The sequence below is a fragment of the Chenopodium album genome, chromosome 14 (genome assembly GCF_948465745.1).
Source record: "Chenopodium album chromosome 14, dcCheAlbu1.1, whole genome shotgun sequence".
Lineage (NCBI taxonomy): Eukaryota > Viridiplantae > Streptophyta > Magnoliopsida > Caryophyllales > Amaranthaceae > Chenopodium > Chenopodium album.
Window position 1 is genome coordinate 30,609,493 of NC_137847.1, and position 21,061 is coordinate 30,630,553.

At 33.6% G+C, this 21,061-nt stretch overlaps 1 protein-coding gene across 1 annotated transcript; it reads right to left on the reverse strand.

Annotated features, from left to right (window-relative positions):
- Positions 1-2,702: 2,702 nt before the first annotated feature.
- Positions 2,703-18,897, reverse strand: LOC145579137 (mitochondrial import inner membrane translocase subunit TIM50-like). The gene is made up of 10 exons (XM_081636406.1): positions 18,550-18,897; positions 17,462-17,550; positions 17,108-17,144; positions 15,751-15,812; positions 15,540-15,653; positions 13,052-13,156; positions 12,861-12,959; positions 8,909-9,068; positions 8,709-8,811; positions 2,703-3,225 (listed from the first exon to the last, which is right to left on the reverse strand). Exons 1-10 carry the CDS (start codon positions 18,812-18,814, stop codon positions 3,180-3,182), a joined length of 1,080 nt encoding a protein of 359 aa, XP_081492532.1. The 5' UTR covers positions 18,815-18,897; the 3' UTR covers positions 2,703-3,179.
- Between the last annotated feature and the right edge of the window lie 2,164 nt (positions 18,898-21,061).

Sequence of the window (21,061 nt, forward strand, 5' to 3'; positions counted from 1 at the left end):
TTATCAAACCAAAAGAATAAAAAATAATCACAAAAAAAAAAAGTATGACTTTGTTATTTTGATATTTAAAAAAAAAAGTAATTTTGTAAAATTGAAAAGTTATCAAACCAAAAAAATAAAAAATAAAAATTTACGTACTATTGCAGGGTTTGAACTCAGGTAAACTATAAACATTACACACATAACTTGTATGTTAGACCATTGGATTAAGGGGTATCAGCACGTTGATTAATTGAAAAGGAATTTATTTATTAAAATGGTTTAGTGTCTATCAGAATTCCGACAAAGTTTTGTGTGTCCAATTACAATTCCGGCAACAACATTAAACCAATTTCCAACTATAAATTGTACAAAAATTTTACATGTTCTATCATTCTTTATTGCTTGATTTGTTATTGAACCGGATTTCTTGAATGTTCATTATTCGTTATGGTAAATTGACTACCGATTGATTGAACTAAAAGGGACTTGAGAATTTGTTGTCTACATATGTAAACAGGTTTATCAATTATCCAATCTTGCCGTCTCCAATGTTCAACAACAGTAGTACAACTCTACGAGCTCTACTGTAACAGATGCGTTGTATGTAAAAATTGACTTTACTTTCTACTGAACCTATTCCTTAATGAATTCTTGGAGAGATCTAAATGAGATATACGCGTTATCAAAATGAAAGATACAAGATAATGCAGAGATAGAGTACAAGTTTATCAATTATGAGGACTGGAGTGAGAAAAAAATTTGGAGAGAAAAAAATGGAAAAAAAATCAAAGACATTTTTTTTTTTGGGGGATTATATACCAAATTAAATTAGGTAGTTGAAAGGTTAGGGTTAATTTAAAATTCAAACTTTAAAATATTAGAAATAAGATTTGAAATTCAAATGAAAACAGAGACGACCACATAAAAAAAAAAAATACCTTTTCCACCAATGAAAGCTTAGTGTACAGTATTCTTTTGTACACTATGCGTACCTCTAATTCCTCCCGAATTCGTGCTAAGCTACATGGTTTTGGGGGTTTTCAAAGAAACGCATGAGGCACGTTATACTTTCAGGTGGATCCTAAATTTTATACTAATCTAAATCCCAATAGTGGATTTACCCTTCAATAATGGAATTGATTGTGAAACTTTTGAGAGTGAGGTGGGTATGGGATTCTAGGTAGATGGAGTAGAATTAGACTCCTTCGGTATAAGATTCCATCATTAAAACCCCAACAAAATAATAAAATTGGTAGAATAAATTCTAACTCCATTCCAAAACATCTAATTAAAAGACTTGTTTGTTTCTTTTTTTATTCCACTTCTATTATCTGTACAGTATGTACTCTTAAGTAAAACTATTTGCGTGAAAAAGATAATCATTTCATTCAATTTTAAAACTGTAAATATTTGTGATGCACGTCAGGAAATTTTGAAAGTTTTAAGAGCAGAGAAATAATTGTGAAGATGAATTTGCGGTTGGATGAACTAATCTAATCAACCTGAATGGAGTGTGAAAGAGCCTGAAATGCAGTACTACGGAGCAAGCAGGGGACAGTAATCACTGAATAAGAACAAGCTTGTCCTCAGACTTCAGTTAGAGATCATCACATAAAATTGCACTCAAATACAACACCTTGCGAAACAAAGATGACCGAGTAACAGGCTAGTAGCTTCAAGCAACCAATTGCATATACAAGCTATGTTTGTCCACAAAATGTTGCAAAAATATATCACAAGCTTTAATCAACTAATATTTGCCCACCGTTGCCATCGTCATCGATGTGGAGGTTAGTTTCAAGTTCGATATTATTTGATTATTTGTTTCAAAATTTTGGAATTTGGTGAATTGATATTATAATTTGAGCAATAAAATTTACGTTATAAATTATTGGAGTCCAGAGAAATGAGAAATTTTTCCAAAAATGGGAAATGTTTGGGTTTCAACAAAATTGGTCTGATTTGATTAATTCAAACATATCTAAAGACTTGACAATTATAGCACCACTAGTTTTATGCCCGTACGATGTCCAGGTTGTTTATTGAATTTTGAGATAAATTTTTAATCTATATGTCAAATTTTAAAATATATCATTGATGCAAAATTAGTTAGGAATTGATGTGCTTTTATGACGATTTGCTATTTTTTATCGAAATTTTTTGAATAAAATTATAATTCAATTTGTACATTTGAAATATTGGTATTTTTTTGAAAATAAAACTCTAAACTAACAATTTTATTCTAAAATTCTATCCAAATAAAATTCTAAATTAAATTTCTTATCTTATGAAGTTTATTTAAATCAATCCAACGTGGCGCAAAAAATTAGAACGTCAAGTGTCGCTGTATCGTAACCTTGCTAAAAGTTTAGCGTTATATATTAGTTATATGATGACTTCAAGAGATTTCAAATTTGATCCCGCTTTTATTGTTGATATCTCCAACATTAAGTAGCTACTTATTGCTCTTGATCTTGAAAAGACCGATTACGATTGCTGTTGGTATACCCTTTGAATATTGCATACCATAATGGTGGAAAGGAAAAAGAGGCGGGAAGATGATTTCACAAAGTAATTTGTATTTTTTATTAAATGATTTAAGTATCCAATGCTAGACTAGAATATTCCCTTCAGCCAGGTTTCAGTCTCCTCTTTGCAACTTTTGAAAGTTTAGTCTCCTGCGAAGTTTTTTTGGGTGGTAAAATCAAAATTTAAATCAACTAAAACAAAAGGCTAAGTCACAACACCTTGCAAAATGGTTACTGTATGGACTGTAGTCACTGTACTCGCAAAAAAGACCAAGGTGTTTAACTTTGCGCACCTTGGTTAGCCTAGCATCCAGGAAAAACTTGGTGCACTTTCTTAAACTAAGAACCATACATATTATTTTAATCTATTAGGGTACACTAACGAGGGAGTTGATTGCTATAACATTATTTGAGCATCTCTTGTTCAACTATAAAGAAGCTAACAGGATGAAACAAAATTTTCCAGTTTTTCCTCAGAATGTACAATGACAAAAAAATATAATTGAATATGACTGGTTAACAATTGAGAGCCGAACTTGTTTCATGCTGAAGCTGAGCCAAATTATCAACTGTTTGCGAATTCGCTGTCTTGAGCTAGGTGTTCCACTATCTCGGTGAAAATGGTTATGCTTGCCAATATTTAAGTAGCAGCATAAAATAAATTTGATTTCAACGGCGCCAAAAACGTCCTTGCTGTTTCTGTTCTTGCATTCGCCTGCAGCATTAAAGAATTAAGTAAAATTACTCTTAAACGAACTATTAAGTTATAGCAAATAACAGAACAATTTTTCAGATTTATCCAGCAAGAAGTCCATAATACCAAAATAATTGGTCAATGGGGTTGGAAATTAAAGTAGGAACAAATTGCAGCAGGAAGAAATAAAGATAGAAAATCAACTTTCACACAGCAAGGAATAGAAATAATTACTAAAGAAGAGGTGCCAAAAAGAAGGCAGCAGGATCCTAAACATGGGATAAATTTTTTGTTTCAAAGAAAGTATCTTCAGAAACTTGATAATGCTGTCAAAAGAAAAATAAATAAATAACTTGATAACAAACAGCTAAAAAAACCCTGAGATCCACAACTAATTAAAGAGGGCGTCAACAAATGTCAAAAAACATGCTCAAGGTAAACTTCAACTCTACGTGAAGCCTTACCCAGCCAGTCATGCATCCCAATGGTTAAAGACGGGAACAGCACGACAGCTAAGCCCTATCCCCCCTCAGCTATATAAATAGGGGTGAGCATAACAGGGTACCCTGTTTTAAAATTTCTGAAATCAGAACCGAAACCTATTGCAACAGGTTCCTCAAAATGTGAACCAAAACCGGAACCGGAACCGGAACCTGTTGAACAGGTTCCTGGAAATTGGAAACTGGAAATTGTGACCTGAAACTAGAATCGATTAAGGGTACTTGTCTTGTAATATACTTACTAACTTTTTGCAGATTTTTTTAACAAAAAACTGGTTGGTCACTAATTTACAATGTTTACAACTCGCAAATAAAACAAACTAATAGTAGTTGTTTAAAAAATTTAATTCATATATTTATAATTGTAATTTTGATATTTATTATTTAAAATATAAGTTAGAATTGGTGAATAATTTGACATTAAGTGATACTTTTATAAGGTTAAAGCGTACCCTATATGTTCTGGTTCTATAAAATTGAGAACGTGAAACTGGAACCTATTGCAATAGGTTCTCCATTTTGTTACACCGAACCGGAAGTTCCTAACCGGTTCCGGTTCCGGTTACCTTGATTTTTTGCTCACCCCTATATATAACGAGGGCCAATCCATGCTACACATAGCTTTACTAGCTAAGTAGTAAAGTTCAGGTAGTCACCAACTCCTACCGTCTGCTGTACCAACAGACAGATATGACACTTTTATGTATTTTGCAGTTTCAATTAGTCACTGGTCTTCTAATAAAAGTAGTGATATCGTAGCAACATCTTAAACAAATTGATCCTCTCAGTGACTCAGTCAGAAGCACGCAGCATGCATCATATAGATAATGCAATTACAGATATCTTTTTGGCAGAAAATTAGAAAATTCCAACGCTGATAGAATAATACTAGTGAAAAACTCAGGGCTTGTTTGGCATTATTTTTGGTTTTCAGTTTTCTGTTTTTTTGAAAACCAAAAACCAAAAACAGGAAACAAGAAAAAGGTGTTTCCACTTTTCTGTTGTCAGTTTTCAAAATTATCATGATTTTAACAAGTTTAAATAATTTTTGATTCATTATGGGGCATATATCATATACTTTTAAAAAACAAAAAACCACAACAATGCCAAACGAACCCTCGGTTATTCGCAACATGATTTGTCATCAATTATGTTCAACTGCCATATTCCACAGAGTTTTCAGAATAACATCTCAGAATTTTTTCAATGACAGGAAAAAAAACAGACTCACATACATGATGCAATGATTAAACAACAAAATAAAAAAAAAAAAAAAAAAAAAAAAAAAAAAGAGAAAGACATTTGATAATAATGACTTAGCTTCAAACTCGATACGAAAATATGGTTATAATATAAAGGGAGGTATACATAATTGAATATCATGGAACTACAAAAGTACCAAGTAAATTTTATTTTTGTCTGAAGTATTACGAAAACACAAACCATTACTCCATCAGTGTCACTTGCCTCCTTCCCCTATGATATTTTGATTTTTTTTTCTTTTCTTTTCTTTTTTATTCCATTTTAAGTATTGTTGAGCAATTCTCACTGGTAACCTATAAGTTTGCCGATTATTATTGGTTGACAAAAATATTCAAAACATCACATACAGCTATGTGTTTTTTTTTTTTTTCTTTTTCTTTCCAATCCCTCCGTATTTTATTACTTGCTCCATTTCTCCAAACATAGAGTTTTAGGAGCTATAGTATAAAAAATTATTTTAGGAAGGACATAGGGTTGGTTGAAGAATGCAAGTATTCAGCCCAAACCTGATATACGCTTTCACCTATTCTAGAAGGCTCAAGAATTAATCTGAGTTGGAAGTTTGTTAAAAATCAATTTTGGGGGAAGAGGGTAAAATAGTAATCTATAGGAAAGTTTGTTATGAGTTTGTTATTTTGATTCTTTCTTAGCTGTTAGCTGGCTTATTTGGGTATTAATAGGTGTTTGGGGAAGGCATCAAAGAAATTAATTGAGAAGTTTGTTTTGGGAGAGCACCTTCCTCTCAAATGAAGGCCCCTGTATTATTCGATTACTCTGTTTGATAATACAATCTATCCTTTGGTTGCCATTTTCTACCTTTTTCTAGCTTGTAATCTTACTGTTTAATCTCTAGCAAAGATTAAAAAAAATCTAAAAAAGTAAAAGTAAGTATAAGTAAAGAGGAGAGAAAATATGAAAAATATTACAATATGATGCGAGGGGACCACTAGTAGGGAGAAAACTAATAAAATATTGTTAAAAGTTTTCAAAAAACGAAATGGAGCAAGTAATTAAATACATTCGCAAAGGAAAGTGGAGCAAGTAATAAATTAGGGGAGTATTAGTTATATATAGCATTAAAAATGATTTTTTGATGATAAACAAGTTAAATAATTAATTATGGTAAATTTTATATATATATATATATATATATATATATATATATATATATATATATATATATATATATATATATATATAAAAGGAAAGCTCATGTAAGAACCCTCCACTATATAAGAACTCAATCTTATATAAGAACCAATCTCAGCTTAAGCTCATGTAAGAACCCTCCACTATATAAGAACTCAATCTTATATAAGAACCAATCTCAGCTCCTTATTAGTTTGATCTAACCATCTAAAATGATCCTTTAGTAATGGCATTTCTATAATTTTGAAGTATTCATATGTAGAACATAAAAAAAAAAATTTAGAACATAAAAAAGAAAAAAAATTAAAACATAGGAAGAAAAAAAATTTAAAAGATAGCAAAAATTTAAAACATAAGCAAACAAAAATTTAGAACATCAGAAAAATAATTTAGAACATAAGTTGAAAAAATAAATTATAGCACAAGAAAAAATTTATAACATAAGTTGAAAAAATAATTTAGAACGTAAAAAAAAAATTTAGAACATAAGCTGGAAAAATAATTTAGAACATAAGAACCCTTTCTTATGTAAGAACACCTTATGTTCTAAACTTTTTCCTATATTCTAAATTTTTTTCTGCCTATGTTCTAAAGTTTTTACAATATCTTACTGTAATTTTTTCTACTTATGTTCCAAATTATTTCCTATATTCTAAAATTTTTTTTAGCTCATGTTCTAAATTTGTTCAAATGTTCTAAATTTTTTTTTTCATCTTATGTTCTAAAATTTTTCTTATGTTCTAAATTATTTTTTCAGCTTATGTTCTAAATTTATTTCCTATGCTATAAATTATTTTTTCAACTTATGTTCTAAATTATTTTTCTTATGTTCTAAATTTTAGTTTGCTTATGTTCTAAAGTTTTGCTATGTTCGAAATTTTTTTTTTTTATATTCTCAATTTTTTTTTATGTTCTAAATTTTTTCAATGTTCTAAATATGAACTCCTCAAAATTACAGAAATGTCATTACTAAAGGATCATTTTAGATGGTTAGATTAAAACTAATAAAGGGCTAAGATTGATTCTTATATAAGATTGGGTTCTTATATAGAGGAGGGTTCTTACCTGTCCTCTGTGTGTGTGTGTGTGTGTGTGTGTGTGTGTGTGTGTGTGTGTGTGTGTGTGTGTGTGTGTGTGTGTGTGTGTGTGTGTGTGTGTGTGTGTGTGTGTGTAACTCCCCACACCATTGCCGCCAACCTTTCTCTATCCACATATTACTTACTTGAGGCATTATTACTTACTCCGTCCACCAAAGCTTTCAAACCTCTTCATCCACATATCTTTTTTTTTTTTTCTTAATTAGGTTGAGGCATTATATAGTGTTATTGTTGGTTACATGGGTGACGTGGCATATTGAAGGAGAATTGAGTTGATTACATGGCGTATTAAGAAATTGAGTATATGACGTAGCGCAATGAGGAGTCTACGTGGCACATAGACGTTTTTAGAAACGCCTTTTAATATATTAGTATAGATATTATGAAAATAAAGACATAATTGTTATCAAAATAATTAAATAACTAAAATTTATAACAATAGTTATGTATTATCTCGATGATCATAATTAGCAAATAATAGGATCAATTTTTTTTTTTTTTAAGAATTGCAGTTATTAAATGTTTAGATCTCCATCCAATTCATATACTTATATATTTATGAGTCAAGTATAAAAACATGATTAATATATGGATGAGATGGTAAGACATCAAATACATATTTTTGTGGCCGTGAGTTCGAATCTCATGATAGACATTTTAATTAGAATATGCTCATAGTTGAAAGATGACATGACGAGGGTGCCACGTGGCACATAAACGTTTTTAGGAACGCTTTTTAATATATAAGTATAGATTACAGAAGGGGTAAAAGGATCATAGTCTGTAATATCTTTTCTCTATAAGTTTCAATCATGGCTTAACTAGGGTGTGAATGTCAGACTTCTGATCAATCTACAATTCTTAACATAGATAGTATTTGATTGACTCCATTTCAGTTTTTAAGGAATAAGGTAAGAAATAACAATCTCAAAAGAGACATGGATCTAATAAATAACAGACGAGAAAGACTAACACAAGATGAGTAACTATATCCCATTATGACTCTTTTAATTTGATTGGTCCCCTCAACCTCACTTCACTTTCCTCCATCAATTCTTAACATTTGGCGACAAGACTACAACTGTCATCATATTTCTCTCTAACTAATAAAAATTTTCTTCATCTTCATTTTGTTCTTCAAAAGAAAAAAATAACAATTCTTCTTCATTTCTTCTGGTAAACTGATAATTCAATTTTCATTTCAAGGGTTTCAACTGTAAAGCCTTGAATTTAAAACCTGGGGTATTGTGGCTAAGAGACAGATCAATGAGATAATTTTGGGTACTTAGAAAGAGGAGTCCAACTTTTCTTATCACTGTGTCATGTCCCAGGTTTTGAAGAAAGCCTCAGGCATATACCAATATACGAAACCAGGCCATGTCATGACATCACATTGTCAAAGTTGAGTCCAAGCGAATGCAGTTCCTGATTTATGAAATTAAAATATATATATCAGCAACTAGAGTCACACATATTTACAAGGTTTATAACAAACCTTTGGTGCTCTTTAGAGCGTTCAATAAACTCCTTCGGAATATCTTTTCCTTTATAGGATGCTAACACCTGGCGGATATCTGACGGTCCACTCCGGGCTACAACTGCAACCAAAAAAGCCAACAATTTAACAAGCTGAAAAACTGACTAGTAAGCAAAGCACACTTAAAAGATGTTTGACATAGCATAAAGCATACTCACATTCAAGAAATGGAAGAAGATCCAACAGAGTAGTATCATCCACATCATCACTTTTCCATGGCTTGATTTGGACACAATTATCTAGCTGAAGACAGTTCTCTAGGGCATGGCCACTAATATAAATAACCCTTTTAGGATCACGGTTCAGTTTGGAAAGGTCCTGCACAATAAATAGAAAATTATAATCCTCCTATAACCTTTACAATAATGTTTACGGTACAGCCATGAAATTTATAAATCATGATAGTCAGTTGGATCAGTCAAGATAAACTTCAGAGCTGATAAATGTATACGGCCTTGTGAATAGGAAGATATATTTATCTAATTGGACTTCCCCAAGAATTCCTTTTTAAGATGACATTCTACAATACATTACAAGGCCTAACTCCTCCACTATATAATTAATGGAGGATAATTGTGGTGGAAACTCCAAAGAGATTATAAAGTCATATGTTAAACAAATAGCATTTCACATATTCACAACATAAGGAGCACAGAATTACACTTCTTAAAGTTCCACCACATATGTACTTCTCATCACAAGGTTAAGAAAGTAAAGTTAATGAAGCCTACAAGAATCAGATTAACCAAAAATTATAAACAACGAAGCAGCTAGTTAATTTCATGGTATAGAATAAGAAATTAGAAAGGAGAATGTTTTAGTTCATTTTATATTTTTATTTAAAAAAGGGGGTTAGAAGTATATGGACATGCTGAGTTTCAATGTTCTCTTATAAACCACTCACCAGATTGGAAAATTATTAAAATTAGTTTGGAAATGGGAAAGCTATATTGGCTTAATTGAAGAACACAAAAAATTACAAGATTGACCTATGATTCTTGTCAAAAAAAAATAAAATAAAAATGAATGACCTATGATGTACTGGAAATCTGAAATTTGATCAATTGAGTTAGCTCAAAGATCTTACAATAATTCAAGTCAAGTAATCAATCGGATGGTATTTATGAAGCAGAAGTTTGGAAAAGGTCAATGAAAGATGGAGAGAGGTAGAGGAGCAAAACTCGACAAGACGAAAAATGCAAGGTAAAAAAAAGGAAAGAAAGAGAGCGAGAGAGAGGAGGGTGGGGGGGGGGGGGGGGAGGAGGACTAAGTGACAGAAGTTTATATACTTCAGATTCATTGATGGACTTGTCGAGCATTTACAGGGAGTATATTTCCAAAATATTATGGAACATGGAGCCCTAGATACACCAAATTGCCCCTCATCTCCCCCTCCCCCACCAAAACAATAGACAAAGTTATCAAAATCGAGATTCTGCTTTGAATCGAAAGGAGCTTTCATAATCGAATTATAAGATTCTACGAACATGCATTATCAAGACGTCATATTCAAATTTTATTTAATATATTTAAATTATAAGTTAAAAGCCTAATTCTGAATAGAAAATGGTTATTTACCCACTAAACAACCAATAATTAACAATTTATACTACATATTTCATATTAGTTGCCACTTTAAAATATTTTATATCTCACAAATAATACCCCAAAGTTGCAACTAATATGAAACGGAGATAGTACATTGTAGAATCGTAAATCGAATCGTATATTGTAAAGTCATAAGATTCTAATATTTAAATCAAAATGTTAATAACCATGGATCTAGCACTGCTTACACAACAAGGAGGCAAAGAGCGAGAAAGAGAGAGAAGGGGAGGGGGGAGGGAGGGCGACATACAACTTATGAAATACGAAACTAAAAAACTCCCCTTGAACATGGAAGCGAGTCAAATCTTAGGGTTTTATATTTTATTTTTTGAACACTCATTCTAGAGATTATTCCATGTAAAAATGTGATGCTATAAGCCCTAATCTTAATAGCATCAACCTTTTTGTTTTACTTTGGAAAATTTGATTTAATAATCTGACCTTTGCGTGATCTTATTTTATTAATTTTACTTTTTTATTATTCCACAATAATCTAAGCTTAAGGGGTGACCTACTACCTGTTCCTTAGATAATTTATTATTTCTTTTCATTTTCAATTTTTTTAACCAAAAAAAGGAATTTTTAAAAAAAATCAAACACAACCACTAACCAAGCCACCCCCGAAACCCCCTCCCCTTCTCCTGCCACCCCGCCCCTCCTTGGCCCATCATATACTTTCTTGACCAACCCACTCTCCTATCGCCCCTTCCCCTCCCTTTCCCTAGTTTCCGACCACCCTCGGCCTACACCTGTCCTCTACACCCCAAGCCCTCCCCTTCCCCCACGAACCAAGCCACCGCCAAAACCCCTTCGCAACCCCGACTCACCCACCCCTAAAACTGACAAACCCAATCCCGTTCCCCAAATAGCGGTAGCCTTAGAGGGGGTGCTAATCGTGGTGGCTTTAGGGGAAGGGTTTTGGGTTTTGGATTGCCAATTTTAGGTGGGTGCGGGGGAAAAGGAGGGTGTGAGGTGGTCAGAAAAGTGAAGGGAGGGGCAGTGGGAAAAGAGAGAGGAAAGTGGTGGCGGCAAAGTGAGGGGAAGGGGGAGGAGTGGGGCGGTTGGCTGGGTGCGGTGGTGGAAAGATGACGGAGAAAGAAAGAGGAAGGGGCGGGGTGCGGAGGTTGGCCGGAAAGGGAAGTGGGGCGGGACGGGACGGTGGCCGGAAAAGGGTAATGCACCTGGAAAGAAGAGGAGGTGGCCTAATAGTATGGAGAGGGGAAAGGGAAGAAGAAGAAGAAGAAGAAAGGGGATAAATTTGTATTTTAAAAAAAAAATTAGTTTTTTTAAAAAAATATATATATTGAAAATAATTCTTGGACAAATGAAAACGCAACACGTGGCAGACGACTTGATGTTGTTGTAGGTTAAGTGACCTGCTTGGAGATTAGAACACCCCCAAAGCTTGGATTATTTTGGAATAATTCGAAAGTGGGATTAATAAAATAAGATCGCACAAAGGTCAAATTATCCAAATCAAATTGTCCTTTTACTTTTATTTCCTCTACATTTTATCTGGTAGTCTAATCCCATAGTAAAATATTATTCAGAAATTTTGGTTAAGGTAAAATGAGAATCATTTCATAATTTGAGGTATAGATCATGACGGGGTTCTAAAGTAGCATCCCCAGAACCATAACATCTTCAGCCTAATATCAGGAACAATGGGTTTCCATGTTCCCCACAATTGAGCGTGTCCCAACTAGAGTTACAGAGAGTGATGACTAATGCATCATTCTGATCTAAGCATGTCTTCCAGAAATAAGCAAATGACAACAAACCCATAGCGACCATTGCTACAATACCTAGATTCATGATTAAGAAAATAAAATGAAAGCCAAACATCTAACAAAAAAATCCAATACAGAACAAAACATTGTTAACAAAATTAATAACAGAGAAGGGAAATGGGAAGGGAGGAGTGGAGAAGGAAGACAGATGTTATTTTCAATTCGGAAATAGAAATGTATAAAAGACAACTGACATTTAGCAAGTGACGAAAGCAGAATTATACCTTTAGAACAACAAACTTGTGAGATTAAACAAATAAAGATAGATGACAAGGTAGTTAACCAAAACAAAATGAGGTGTACCGATTATACTTTACGTTAAAAAGAGGAAACCAGGAACCCTCTCATTAAGATGACATCAAGGTGATGCAAGCACAAGGTATACAACATAATACTACTAAGTTACATTGTTCATGGTTGAATAGAAATTTGTTCAACCAAACCCTTTTCAACCATAAAAAATTATTAAATTTAAAGATAGCCCTAGCAGATTCAAATTGAAAAATAGTTCAACCTTGTATAGAAAGGAGCAAAAGTAGGTAGATTTCTCTTCTTGAAAATGACATGGATATCAACTTAAAAATTTGATGTGAACCAGAAAGGCAGAAACAAGATGGTCTGTTGAATTTTATTTTACTTTTTTTCAGCAACTGATGAATTCAAAGGATGAGTGCATGATTTAAAGAACAAGTGCTAATAGAAAGAACCCTACCCTATAATGTTTCCCATCCTCATATCTTGTCGCAGCCCTAGATAACCGATGAGCTATGCAGTGCTTCTCATCTAATCTGTCAAGAACGGGGTCCACATACTGCACATGCCAGATACAAGCCAATCTCAAGAACAATTTTCTAATAAAATCAGGGAAGTAGCAGCGAAACAACAGAGTAAAAAAAAAATCACCATTGACAAGTTGTCAGAATACACAACAATTTCGAAATATTGTGCTAAGTGCTCAAGAAAGGCATCAACACCTGGCCTCTTAAAAGTTCTCCAGCCCCTTTCACGCTGTAAATAATACAAAGAAAAGAGAAAAAGTTGCTTAGTTCAGGCATTATTTAGAAAGACGCAATTTTCATTTCGTTCCACCAAAGGCTAAGAATGGAGCAATGAGATTTTTCCATCTACAATTACAAAAATACGCTCATTAATAATTTTTTTTTTTCAACAGAATACATAAGCTCAACTAAAATATAACATCTATACACATAACCATGGTTCGAAAACTCGGCCGTTATGTCGCGAATCGGGTGAGACGTAACAGATTTCCAAGTTGCCGTTACGATATTTACCGATTCAGTACGCAGCTTTTCAAAACCCCGCGATAACGGCAGATATGGCCGTTTTTTAAAGAAACTCGGCCGCATCAAGCATTACCCGCAGAATTCGAAGAAAAAAATCCAAAAACTAATCGTTTTGACTTCTATTCGGCGAGGGTTTATGCTTCTCCATGAAAACCGATCAGTTTCTCGGTATCCACAGTTTGAATAAAACAGTTTTTTTGTAAAAAGAAAAGCAATTAATGGGGTAGTTGGGTATGGCTTTATGACAGCTGGAAGTTACCACTTTAATTTTTACTTAGAATTTTTTACGTGACCAGATGACCCCACCATCTTTTCTATTCCCCTCTTCTTTTATTTTTCATATCTCACGTGACCACTAGTCCCTATTCCCCACCCCTTCCACCTTTTGCCAATTAACCTTTTTTAAAAATTAACCCCCCTTTCAATTAAGTACTAGTTGAAGTCTTAAAGAGCATACAACTATACAAGATACAATTACAAAATAAGCATGAGTAAGATTTTTAAAAATTACGACAAAAAAACATCAAAACTTAAATTTAAAAAAATTCATGCTCGACAACCGCGACGCGGTCTGCGATAAACGCATCAATTCCGTTACCAAATTACCGCGACCGTTTCCGCTATTGCAACCGAAACTGCATTTTTGAACCAAATAATTTAATTGGAATACAACTACCAAGAATAAAATTTCAAGTGGCCAAAAGCTAAAGCATAAATCTTACTTACATGGTAAATTGACACATTGCACCAACAACATACTCTTCTTTATAATTTCCTTTTATTAGCCCCAAGAAGCAACAGATGGAGAAAAAGCAGGTTAGAAAATATTACTTCCTCTGTCCCTTTTTATTTGACAAGTTTTTATTTGTGAAACTATTCACAAAGTCTACTCCGACTACCTTCGGTGATTAATAGTTATACGGGATCCTGTTGGAATTAGCTCAATGTATACTTTTATATTATCAACTTTCTATAATTTATAATTATTGATAATTAGAGATACTAATCGTTGAATTTGTGCATTGGAAAAAGTGATAAAAGAAGTGTGACTAAAACATAACAAAGGAAGTAGTTCCTCCGTTTTCATTTAGTTACACTGGTTTCACTTTTGCACTATTCACACACTTTGATGCGGGTGCATGGAACTTAATGGGGGAGGTCGACGAAGAATCGCATGTTGTAACCCAAAGTCGTGCTAAGCTAAGGTGGTCATGTCTCTGGGTTGACCATCATCATGGCTGAATGATCCTTTTATGTAGTTAAGAATAAAGTCACATGGGTTCTAAGTGTAAGCCAAGAAAGAGAGCTTAATTCAAAGAAGGTCCTCAATAGTGAGGCAAAATTCTAGCTCCCCACTGCGTCTAGAAGGCAATAGCGAGGAGTGACTTGTTAGGTGGAGCGCTCACTCCTACTCCCTAGAGCGGCCGCTCCAGCACCCCTTTTCCTCATCGACTTTTGATTCCTTTGTTCCTTCATTTTTACTTGTTTTTATTTTGGATATTCATCTTGTAATCCTAGGGCTGTAATATAAGAACTCTGGGTTTGTATTGATGCCCTATAAAAAGAGTTAAACATGTTTTTAGATCTCTCTCCTTAATCTTGGTGATTATTTGTGATATTTCTTAATACTCCTTTGTTTTCTTTATTACCTTAATCATAGCTTTACTTGGTGTTGGTATTGATTAAGAACCCTTATTTTATAGATCTTGGTGACTGTTGAGATAAATTAATCTTGTGTTGTTGCATTGGACCTATTGTTTGATGTTGTTCCCTCTTTTATTGATTATTTCGTATCACACTCTGCTTTGACTCTCTATAATGATTTAACCTTACGAAAAAAATACAATTATGTCGGATTTTGTTAAATTTGTCTCAATTTACAAGTAAAATATCATTTTTTTTGTATTTTTTACATACTTATAACAAGAAGTACAAGGGATTGACATTACGTAGTGGCAAATCTGAAATTAAAAATGTTGCAACTAATAAAAAAAAAAGGTTGTTTACTAGGGTTGCCAGGAAAGCTTGACTGAACTAGCCAATAGAATTCAACACAATTTCAGGTGTGCATCAATTTTAGGTCTTACCTTCCAATCAGAATAAACTAAAGTCTCGTTCAGATCCACAACAAGTGTAAATACATGTTGCATTCCAGGTGGCAAATCAGGAAGTAGTTTATCAGACAACGGTTCAGTGAAACCCTGTCATAAAGTAACAAAACAAATTCAACAAATATGATCAAAACAGTGTTCAACTTAAGAATGATAGGAATTATATTTGGATTTCATAGTTGCTTACTCGAACTTGATCCTCAATAGATCTCCTCCAATCTAAGTAGAGTTCAATTGCTTTGGCAGGCACTAAAATACCAAACAAGATAGAAGCTTATAATTATTATAATAATAAAAGTCCGATAAAGATCAGAAAAATTGCAAAATTGACACACATCTCACACACAACTACCTCAAAATCAAAAAATCACTGGTCACCATATCTATAATACGCTAGAATGTCCAATATGTGGCATCTCCTGTCCTCGATTTATAAAACACACAAAGTAATTGTGGAAACAAAAATACTTTTGAGGGTATGGGCAAGATTATAGTGTGGGTCCCGTGGGATAATAAGAATCTCAAGTATATTATTTTTTTAATATGACAACACTATAATATTACCAATACTATATGATTTCTATTTTAAATTACAATGCAGTATTCCTGTCTCATTCTTGTGTACTTGATCATTTCTATGAAACAATTAGGGTCTGCCAAAGACAACTTTTAGGTCAAGCTTTATACATTATGAGATTTGTGACTTCCACCCTATTATCTGGTGGCATTACAGTAGAGCTTTTCAAAAAACAGATCCATTGATATGATCACTGATATCACCTCTTGACTCACAATAAATAGCAATTAAAATAGTCACAACTGAACCAAGATAGCATATTTTATGGTTAACATCGGCCACATGAAACAGGCAATGCTAGCATAGTAATGCTGCATAACAAGGCTTTTTATTCCAACTTTATTATTATCCTACATCAACTAAGTGCTTGTTTGCTTGCACCAAATTTCCATGGGAACTCAAAATTCCTAGGAAATACATTGCTATGTTGTTTGATTATCTAAAAAGTACATAGTGGAGGGAATTTGGATTTCCATAGGAGTTTGGCATTCTCACATAATGTAGCAATTTACTCACCCTAGTCCTCCCTAGATCATTCAAAGTTCCTAGTAAATGTCATTTCCCTAGTCTCAACCAAACATATTAGTACATTACAGCTAATTCCTAGGAAATAGATAAGGGAAGCTAATTCCCATGACTTACTTGTACATTACCATGGGAAATTAATTCCTATTGCAACAAAACAAACACTAAGTGTGGCATGGCCCATGGGTAAGACATGGGTACGACAGAGGATTGGCAAGGTAGGTTAAGGATCCCAGTAACATAAAAATTGGTTTCAATAGCTTAGAGGATAATTTATTTGACATTGCTTTAAGCCCTTAATGTAGTATAAATTATCACACTCATTTGATAATATGTTATATCAAAAAAAAAAAAAAAAAAAAAAAAAAAAAACATTATTTTTCCCTATAAAAAAGAATAATCCAATAAAAAAAAACTGGAAAAAAGAGAGAAAGAAATATACCAACCACAGCAGCGTAATGCCCCAAAGCTTGAAATTTCTACACAAGAACACATATTGAAGTTTCATCAGACCAGCGTTTGACATCATTAACGATCATGTAACAAGTGTTATTAACAGTGACTAGAAAAGATAGGATACTGAGAGAAGATCTTAAATTTTTAATCCCATAAAGATAAAGGTCAAAACACAAAGACCAGTATCCTGTATCCCAAGTCTCCTACTTCAGGCATCATTGCCTCAGTGAACCAGACATATTATCTTCCCAAAAAACAATCATGTTATATTTTGGACATAACTGAAGTAATACCATGAAACTGTAAAGAATCTAAAAAGCAACCACAAGCCTGTACTCACGTTGATAAAAGATGCATCATCTTCAATGTGATGATTCACAGAAGCTCGAAATGCTTTTGTTTTCTCATCTACTTCTTCTAATGTGTATGCTGCAAACAAAAACTACCTTAAATTCTGTATAAATTACAGGACACTTATCTATCACACTAAAATTTACTTCTTATGAAAATTTAATGGATAGAAAAATCCATACTTTAAACAGTATAAGTTTCATAGCGCTTACATCCCATATGAGCTTGCTAAATGCATTTAGCCCATCACCATACACAATAAATAAACAATATTTTAAAACAAAAAAAATAAAAATAAAAAAGGTGTTCTCACTGATTTTCTTGTTTACACCTTAGATTTTCACAATCTCGCTACTCAACATTGCAATCTATGTGGAACTTGGCAGTGTCACAAACATAGATGAAATCAAACTAAGTATCATCAATTCATCAGCCATATGAGAGCTAGAATTTAAAATAACATATTCCGCATTCTAGCTCTATCGAACTATCATTTCCTTGCAGCAAACAGTTGTTTATACATCGACAATCAATAAAAAAATACATTGTCGAAATCAAAACTCCGCCAATTCAACAAACAAACACGACCTCAAACTACTCCAACAACGCGTAAGCTAAACCAAACAGCTAACTATTGTATTCACTGGGGCAGACCCTATTCCATGGCAAAACCGGGAGAGGGAGAGAGGAAGTGAGGAAACAGGCTATACACTTATACAGCACCAGACCAACCACCCCAAAATCGCCGGACTTACTTACTTCTTCTGGTAATGCAGCCTTAATAAGTAGCAGCTGTGCATTTACCAAGCAATTCAATTCGCAAAACCACAACACCAACATAAATCAACTAAAAAGTGAACTAAAGATCAAATCAAATAATACAAGAATTACTCGCAAATAAAATTATTTGACTTATCTTATATACCTCTAAGTAAAAAATACAAAAACACATTAAGGAATCTAACAAGTAGAATTTGTGAATGGTGTCAAAAGTCAAAACGCGTCAACTAATTTGAAAAGCGATAGAATAAAATAACAGAAGTATCATCGGAAAAAGAGCAATTGACGAGAGCGAACCGTAAGTGGCATAGCCAACAGAAGCAGCAGCACCAGTAATGGCGGCAGTAAGGCCGAATCTGAGGGCAGTGAAAAAAGCGTTGGAATTCTTCGGCGGAGAAGATGGAGGAACTTCGTTAGGTTGAGAAGAAGCAGACGATAAAGGCGGTTCCTTGGGAAGATTTGTGCAAAGGAATCTTTGGGAGATAATGGTGTTAAGGTTTTTAATATTGGTGTTAATGGCGGATGATTTTGAGAGTCGAGATCGAAGTATAGACAACGACATTATTGTAAGTGGTGTTTGGGAAGATTTCAGAGGGGTTTTGCACTAGGGCTTTTCAGAGAGGGGGGGAATAACGTATAATGTTGGATTTTTTTTTTTTTTTTTTTTTTTTGGAAAAAATGTTGGAAAAATTTATTAAACAAAAAATAAATAGGAAAATTTGACATATGTTCTTTCAATAATACTCTATCTGTAATTTTTTGAAAAAAAAAAACCCTAGCCTCCTTTTCTCTCTTCTCTCTCCTAAACCTAGTCTCCATTATCAATTTTTAAGGGGCTTCCATCGGATTTCACCGGTGGAAAGCCCCAATCTTTATTTTCTTTTAAGCCTTTTGTTTTAGGTTACAATAATGTCTCCCTCGAAAGAAAGGGTTTATCTCCTTCGAAAGACAAGGTTTTTTCGATCTCCTGTGCGGGGCTACTATTGATTAGGGCTCGAATTCGGGTTACGGAATCAACACAAGAATTAACTTTCTTACAAAATTGTGAAGCGACGACGGATCCACTCAAAAAGTTGTATGAGACAACGAATCGAGAATATGCCGAATTGCTATATTTATGTATTTGGATTCTTAGCCCTTCCCCGATTAATTCTTGTTTGATTTTGTTAAATTCGTTTTCATTATCGTTCATTGTCAATTGTAGATGCCGTATGGCTTATATTAATGAAATTTAGTGTCCTTTGGGACTTCTTCAAAAAAAAAAAAAAAAAAAAGGAAAATTTGACATTTGCTGTTAGGGATGTTAGTGGGGCAGGTCAAATAGGAGATCCACCCCATCCCCACCCTGATGATGATGAGTCTAGATTTGGCGGGTGGCGGGGCAGGCCGGGGATGGGGATAAAAATCATACCCGCCGCGGGTGATGGGATGAGGGTGGATTTTAATTTATACCCACCCTGTCCCGCTTGACCCACCCCATACCCGTCCCGCCCCACCCCACCTTATACCCACTCCCATATATATATATAATTTTTTTATAATACAATAATTTTAAAAAATTTACACTGTATTAGCGTTCTATACCATAAAGAAGTTTATAGTATACTAGTACTCTACTAAAACACTCAAAGATATTTTCACTCATTCACTTCTCTCTCATAAAAACCCTAAAGCCCAACACTACTATAGCCGAAACAACACACAAGCAGCCACTCCTCCATCAATTCCTCTCTAATGAGAAGATGATGGTCTATTCTGAAATCCGAAGCCGTACCTCCATCATTGTTCTTCTAAATCTTTGGTACCCTCTCTCTTTCTAGTTTTGATTCTATTTTCCCCAACATTTTTTTCTCCTTTAGAATAAAAAAATACAAATAATTTGACAAATTTACTAAGAAATTAACCAAATTATACATTGTCTAAAACTATATTGAACATGATTACTTGTATTTTAGTTGCCACAAAAATAAGAAGTAGCTATTTGTTTAACTTGAATGTTCAGAACATCTAACTAACTTACTGCCAAAATGCCTAAATAATTATATGTTGACTTGTTGTTTAGAGCTAGCATTTCATGAATTTGCAGACTTTTGAGAATTCAAAGAGGATGGATCAAAGAATTAGGGGAAGAATTTGAATCTTGGGATATCGAAATCGGAACAAGTGAAGATGCACTATATAATTCATAGCTTCACAGATTCTCTATTATGTATTTTAGTATTTGTTGTAGTTTTTTTATAAATATTTGAATTTTACAGTAATATATATTTGGGCTACAGATTTATAGCAAAAATTTTATAATTTGTGGTGGGTTTGGGGCGGGGATTAGGTGGGGCTAAAATGGGGATATATATATCCACTGGGGGTGGGGCGGGCATGGTTTTAGGGTCGGACCAGCGGGGCAGGGATGGGGATAAATTGTAGACCGCCATGGGGATGGGGATGGAAATTTGAGGTGGGGATGGGGATGGTAATGTCAAAACCCGACCCGCCCCGTTGACATCCCTATTTGCTGCAAAAGAATAGTGTCACATTTGCTACCTGTTTAATATTTTACTAGTTTTGTGCCCCGTGCAATGCTCGGGTTATTTATTGAATTTTAAAATAAGACTTTTTATCTAAAATATATATATTTTTTTTTAATTTTTTTTACTCATGGATTAAACCGCTTGACAATTATTACAAATATAAAATATAGTACTAACGCTCATAAAGATATAGATATGGGTGGTTAAGTGACGCAAGTAGCATGAATAGAGAAATTAGGAGAAATCGGCTTGGAGTTACACCTATTTACATATTTTCATAT